Source organism: Typopeltis vanoorti, chromosome 22 (genome assembly GCF_054136105.1).
Source record: "Typopeltis vanoorti isolate ZY-2024b chromosome 22, IOZ_Tvanoo_1.0, whole genome shotgun sequence".
NCBI classification, from domain to species: Eukaryota; Metazoa; Arthropoda; class Arachnida; order Uropygi; family Thelyphonidae; genus Typopeltis; species Typopeltis vanoorti.
Genome location: NC_143570.1, coordinates 57830957 through 57838097, shown reverse-complemented (window position 1 = coordinate 57838097; position 7141 = coordinate 57830957). Strand labels below are relative to the sequence as shown.

General features: G+C 36.4%; 1 protein-coding gene across 1 annotated transcript in view; it reads left to right on the top strand.

The window, feature by feature from the left end:
• The first annotated feature begins 442 nt into the window (after positions 1-442).
• Positions 443-7141, top strand: part of LOC150094437 (uncharacterized) — a 230436-nt gene continuing 223737 nt past the window's right edge. Inside the window, exon 1 of the mRNA XM_090412231.1 lies at positions 443-991. Coding sequence (XP_090268357.1) covers positions 578-991 — 414 coding nt within the window. The 5' untranslated portion in view covers positions 443-577. The remainder of the gene's footprint in view (positions 992-7141) is intronic.

The window sequence follows — 7141 nt, the reverse complement described above, 5'->3', positions numbered from 1 at the left end:
AATTGCAATGTTAAACGAACGTTGACATGTAAGGAGATGGAAGTCATTTTGTCTTTTTACAGAGCCTTGATACAGCTACAACTGGACTACTATCCAGATTGGTTTCGTGTTCTCAGAGGAGATAAAGAAGAAATGATGCAGAGAAGAGTTACAAATATGATATCGGAATTACGGAAAATGGATCATGAGGATAGAGTGAGCATACCTGGACTGCGGATACTGGTAAATATTAACGAGAGGAGTAGAAAAGCCTATAAGGATGCTATGGGAACCGATTGGCAGAATTTTTCTTAAATTTGGAAGACGGGGAGAACAAGAGGCACCGTACAAGTTGAGTGATGTGTGTGTGTGTGTGTATATATATATCCGTAATTATTTTTCGGAAGTTCTACAAGAACATCGGAAACACTCCATATGACGTCACTTCCACACATATGGTGGGCCATGACACCTTAGGATCTTTAGTGAAAACAATAACAATGAATATTAAAAAAATATTTGGTTGGCTAGAAAAATCTATATGATAATAATATGGCTCTGAACGTTTTAAAAATGGTGTATTTCAACTGCATATAATATGAAACCAAGACTTTTGGAAAGTAAATCAACTGAAGTAACTCATCTTTTTGCTTGTGTTGTAAAAATGGCTAAAAATTTTACTGTCAATGGGATTGATCCGAGCGAGACGAATGATGAAAATACAGTTCGAGAGGCAAGTTTAGTAGCGGCAATTCATGACCATATTTCATGTACGAAAGCAAATGATCTGTGTAAGGTTTCTGTACGTAAAGAAGCAATGGTATTACCTTGCGTTACTGATCACATATATGCAAATTGTACAGATATGAGAAGTAACTTGTCCAATACTGATCAGCAAATTCAGCATTTAAAAGATATGTTATTGTTACAGTTAGATTTAATACAGCACCAACGGGAACAGCTCCGAAAGAAAGACAAACAGCTACAGACTTTAAAACAAGAAAGGGACTCAGTAAGTAAGATGTTCATAAGTATTGTTCCTTGTTTTAATGTTAAGACAAGGAACACCAGTATATGAATAGTATTCATTTATCAGCATGCAAGTTAACAGTTAACTAATATACTAAGAAATTATAAAGATGGAAAGCTCGATATTTATTTTTGTTGGCTAATTTATTTTTGAATGATGAAAATATTACCCCTGCCTCTGGGATTTCATAATTTTACTTAATTGCTGAATTGTATAAAATATGCAGTATAATTTCATACCATAAAATCCATCTTCCTCTGTTACAAATACTAGTGAGATATTGTGGATATGTGGAGAGGATGAGATGTATTTAGTGAAGTAGAGTAATGTGCCCTCCCATGATGAGTCCTTGGACTCCCTGGAGGTGTCAGGTAATAGTAATAGTAATAATATGTGATTATTTTCAAATTGAATTTTTAATCTTAGTAATTAATTAATATAGAATTATCCCTCCTCTCCTGACACACACACTACTAATGAAATGTTTAAAATAATCTGACATTGAATTGAAGACTCTGCTATGATTAGAAGTGATTTAATTATCCCCACTCCATCATTGTTTCAAGGTCTGGTACACTATTGCTACTATAAACCTCTCTGTAGTTCATGTTTAATAGGAATACACATAGACTAAAAAAAAAGTTTCAGACAAATTATTGTTATTGTTTATGTATTATTATTATTATTATTATACCCTCCATGGAGTCAGCAGATGGGCGATTCATTCAACTGACAACATATATGAAACAATTTATTGCATTGTGTTTTTCTTCATAATAAATGAAAGTCAGTTGTTCTGGCTTAGTTATTATTAAGAGAGACCTCCAGGGAGTCAGGGACTCATCAAGGGATGTCACATACTACATGCACCAGCTATCACACTTATTCTTGAATTCATTCACACTGCTTGCACACACACAACATCCAATGGCAGTCCATTCCAATCACGCACCACTCTACAAGTGAAAAATCTAGCCCTAACCCTCTTCTTAGTGGCATTCATTCTCAGCTTCCAACGATGCCCTCTCGTCCTTTCCCCACCCTCCATAAAATGAAAAATTCCATCAACTGAAATTCTGTATGACCCTTTCAGAAGTCTCAATCATAACACCCCTCTTTCTCCTGTTTGCTAGTGTCTGTAGGCTAAAAATTCTCAGTCTCTCTTTATAATCAGTATTCCATGATCCTGATATCATTTTTAGTTTTAGTTCATATTTTCAGTTCATTGAAGAATTGATTACATGGTTCTATAAATTATTATTAACCAGGCGACTCTGTGTAGTCTGAAAGCTTATCATGGGAATTGCAGACTATTATTCTCACAGTCTATGACACCTCTTCTACGACTCTTTGACAGTATATTACGTTCATAGCCACCTCTGGCAATCCATTCCACTCATCCAACACTCTCCAAGTAAAAAAATTCAAAATTAAAAATTAAAAAACTAGTCCTTATATATATTATTGGTTACCACACTTTTATTGAACTTCAAAAAATTTCTTAGCATCTGTTCTATATAGCCCCTTAACTTGTTTTTATCATAATAGATTTTTGTGATCATATTTTTATCTTCCATCCCTCAAGAAATTTTTGCCATCCACAAACATTGGATCCAGCCTCATAAGGTGCATTCCATAATCCTTACACTGTCTTCTTTATCTGGCTCTGAATCTGAATCTTCTGGGTGGCCATTTTCTCATCCCCAATGAACAAGTGATCAAATATGGTAGTCCAGATGTGGAAGTATCAAATCCTTTTAAAATAATAACTTCCCTATGTACTTGTATGTTTTTCAACACATGGAAATGATCCTCCATGCTGTTTTGCTCATTTTTCCATGTGCCCTTTTAACTAATTTCTAGCAGTTCATTTCCATCTGTATAACAGATTGCTTGGAGTCTTTTTTTTTCTTCTTGAAATAGATTTGTATTCTGACCAGCGAGTCTTAATTATTTTTCTTAAACATTTCATTTCGAATGCTCTGACTTTTCGATGTATCCTTTTTGGCGCTGCTAAGGAAAACATGCTCCTTAGGAATTGCCATGTTGAACTGGTTAGCATTATCCTTTGCCAGTGTCAGTTCCTGCATCTGATCATCTTTATTTACTAGTATCTGCCCTAATTTAGCATCCATCACCATACAACTGGATCATTTCTAGTAATTAATGTACAGTGTGAATAGCAGTGGATAAAATACACAGCCTCGTAATACTCCACTATTGTATGCCCACACTTCATAGAACTGAGCTTGGCAATATGCCAAGAATAGTCAATTCATGCTGAAGGAGAGAAAGAAATAAAGGATGTACGAATTAGCCACCAATACGTGAAATCGTGTGCTTTATACATAAATTTTCCAACTTTTGTACAAGCAAAATAGTTACCACTTTAAGAACTAGAATTTTCATAAAAGAAAAGCTAATTTTCTGACGTATAATAATAAACACTCATCCCACGAAATGCATTGATTACCCTAATATCGGAATGGATTCCCCTTCTTCTGACATGCGCAGAAGTGTCGAAGGGTCTTGCATCTGTGGGCGTACAGTAGCTACCTGCCCTCTCTTTGATTCTGCTTTACCATACAGTACTCCATAACACCTGTCTTTTTGTCAGCCACTTTATCCACTTATCCATGGCACCAGCTTCTTAGCCATTTCCATTTGCTCCAGTTTACTTAATGGATTATCATGTATTTTGTCATGTGCTTTTATGAAGTCCAACAGTATAGTCATTTCCAACTAGACTGCACAATATGGAGAATAAATTCCTAATGCAAGAGTTCTCCCTTCACAAACAAGTGCTGTCCCTGATTGTGTATCATATTTCTATCTACCCATTCCCGAATTCTTGCAATTCAACATGATACAGATAGTGAAAAATTTTGAACCAAGCACCTGCAGTTTTTGTGAATTCCATGGAGGTTGTATGATAATATTGCTAGATTTCACTTTTCTAGTTTATATCCCTTACTGATAATTTTTAAAGTATTTCAATTCAGATATATCTTCCTAATGATTTAGAAGCATTTCCTTTATGCATATCAAGACCTTTATGATCAATTAAAAACAAAGGAAGGACAGAGAAAGATTTATCGATTGACAAAATGTAGAAATAAGGCTTCAAAGGACATCGTACATGTGAGGCTGATCAAAGACGCTGAAGGAAGAATATTATGGAGGAATGTGAACATAAGAAACAGATGGAGAATGTACTTTGAGGGACTTCTGAATGAAGAAAATGCGAGGACTCACATAGAAGATGGGCAGCCTTCTGAGGGGATGGTGCAGAACATCAGTAGAGTGGAAGTGAAGGAGGTCATGAAGAGGATGAAGAATGGAAAATTGGTGGGCGCAGACAGGATTCCAGTGGAAGCATGGAAGGCTCTGGGGGAAGAGGGAATTGACCTGCTGTGGGACCTGTTCATGAAAGTTTGCCAACAGGAAAATATACCTGAGGAATGGAGGAAAAGTACTCTTGTCCCAATCTACAAGGGTAAAGGGGATGCACAAGACTCTAAGAATTATAGAGGAATAAAGTTGATGTCCCACACAATGAAAATCCTAGAAAGGGTTCTTGATGGAAGACTGAAGGAGGTGGAGATTGCAAAGGAACAATTTAGCTTCATGTCTGGTTGATCAGCCACAGATGCTATCTTTGGGGTATGACAGATGATGGAATAGTTTAGAGAGAAGCAATGGGAGCTACATCTGGTATTTATTGATCTGGAGAAAGCGTATGATAGTGTGCCAAGGCAAGAAGTCTGGAGGTGTCTGAGGGAGAAGAAAGTACTGGAAAAATATGTTAAGTTGGTGCAGGAGATGTACAGAAATGTGAAGATAAGTGTACAAACCTGCCTGGGAGTGACAGAAAGTTTTCCAGTGACAGTTGGCTTGCATCAAGGGTGTGTATTAAGTCCGTTCCTGTTTAATATTGTGATGGAGGTGGTGACGGAGGAAGTGAGAGAAGATGCGCCTTGGACTATGTTGTATGCAGATGACATCGTGCTGTGTGCAGAATCCAGAGAAGAAGTGGCAGCCAAACTGGAAAGTTGGAGGAAAATACTGGAAGAGAGAGGTATGAGACTGAGCATATGTGTTGCAAAGTGGATGGCAGCCAGGAGACAGATCTGGAGCTGGAAGGAAATGCCATCAGGAAGGTCGGTGACTTTAGATACTTAGGTTCAACAATAAAAGAGGATGGTGAGGCTCAGAAGGAAGTTGGATGCAGGATACAAGCAGGATGGAGGAACTGGAGAGAGATGGCTGGAGTGCTATGTGATAAGATATTTTGATCAATCTAAAAGGCAAAATTTAGAGGACAGTAGTGAGACCAACTATGATGTATGCTTTGGAAACTGTGGCCCTGAGGAAAAATAACATCAGCTGGATGGAGGTAGCAGATATGAGAATGCTCAGGTGGATGTGCGGTGTGACCAGAGAAAGGATCATCTGAGAAATGACTATGTAAGGGGAACGGTGAAAGTTACAAACTTAGGAGCAAAGATACAGGAGGTAAGGTTGAGATGCTTGGCCATGTGATTAGGAGGGAAGAAGAGTGTGTGGGAAGAAAGGTCATGCAGATGGATGTGCAGAGGGAAGAGGAAGCGCAGACGGCCCAAGAAGAAATGGAGGGAGATGCTGGAGGAGGACTTGAGGATGAAGAACGTTGATCTGGCTACAGCCCAAGACAGGAAGTTGTGGAGGAGACTCACCACAAACAGTGACCCTACTTAAGTGGGAAAAGCTGCAGAAGAAAAGAAAAAAAAGAAGAAGAAAGATTTACTGTCACTACTCATTCTACTCACGTTTTCGGAAAATATTCTTGTAACAGCACACTGAATTGTATTTAATTGCAATTCTATGTTCATATTAATTTTATCAGTATTTTTTATCTTTGATGTGGCATGCTCAATTAGCCTTTAAGTACAATTATATATATGTGTGTGTGTGACCTTGAAGTCGAACAGTTGTATGTAGTCGAATGACTAACTGTATTTTTTAAGGAAATTTCAACACAGACTGATATATTAACTAAAATCCATTTAATCAATACTTCCAGTATTTCATCATCAGGGAATAAAATATTATAAGATATAATATTTAATAATTTATAATTTTATAATTTAACAAGATATAAATTTGATATTTTAAGGATACTTGTGACATAAAGATTGTGTAATATAAGCACGTATACACAAGAAAGATATTTAATTAGCCAGGAATCATAAAATATCTAATCAGAAGAGCCCAAACTAATTGTTCTACTTCTAATTTTCTACAGAAAGAACTTTCTACTATCCAACAGCACATGAAACTCGATGGCTTTTCCGAAAAGATTACACATCTTCTCGATTCTTATAATCCACCACTAAACAACAAAGATTCAATACATCGAGTTCCAATTCCATACATCTCCGGGATTTCAGAACCTATTTCAAGAATTCTGAAGAAATATGAGTTAACAGCTACTTATTCACCTATTAACAAATTATCTTCCCATTTTCCTTCTTCTAAAGACAAATGCTCAACTATGTCTCTTCCTGGAGTTTATCAAATTCCCTGCAACTGTGATCTCTCCTATTTTGGACAAACTGGATGCTCTCTAGAAAAAAGAATCCAAGAACATCAATTCTCCATTCATCACAACAAGCCTGAAAAATCTGGATTGGCTCAGCACGGGATAGAAACTAACCACAACATCCTTTGGTCAAAAACTCGCCTCTTACATAGATCGTGCTATAAATTTGAACGTGTATTCAAAGAAAGCATAATGGCCTTACTCCATCATCCTTACCTGAATCGGAATGACTGTATATATATCCGTATCAAAAATCTGGGAAAGTCTAATCAGGATAACTCATTAATTCATATTAATTTTGTTATTTAAAATTATTGAAATTATTAATTAATATCTGTAATTCAATCATGTCTCCGCTTTAAAATATTTCTCTATAATACTTAGTGATATAACATCACGCGACTTGTTCTATTTATAAATGACCTATTGTTAGTATTCCACCTTGTATTTTTAAAACTGTTCTTATATTGCCACTGAAGATGGTCTGCAATTTTCAGACCGAAATATTTGGCTAATTAAATATCTTTCTTGTGTGTACATGCTTAATAAGA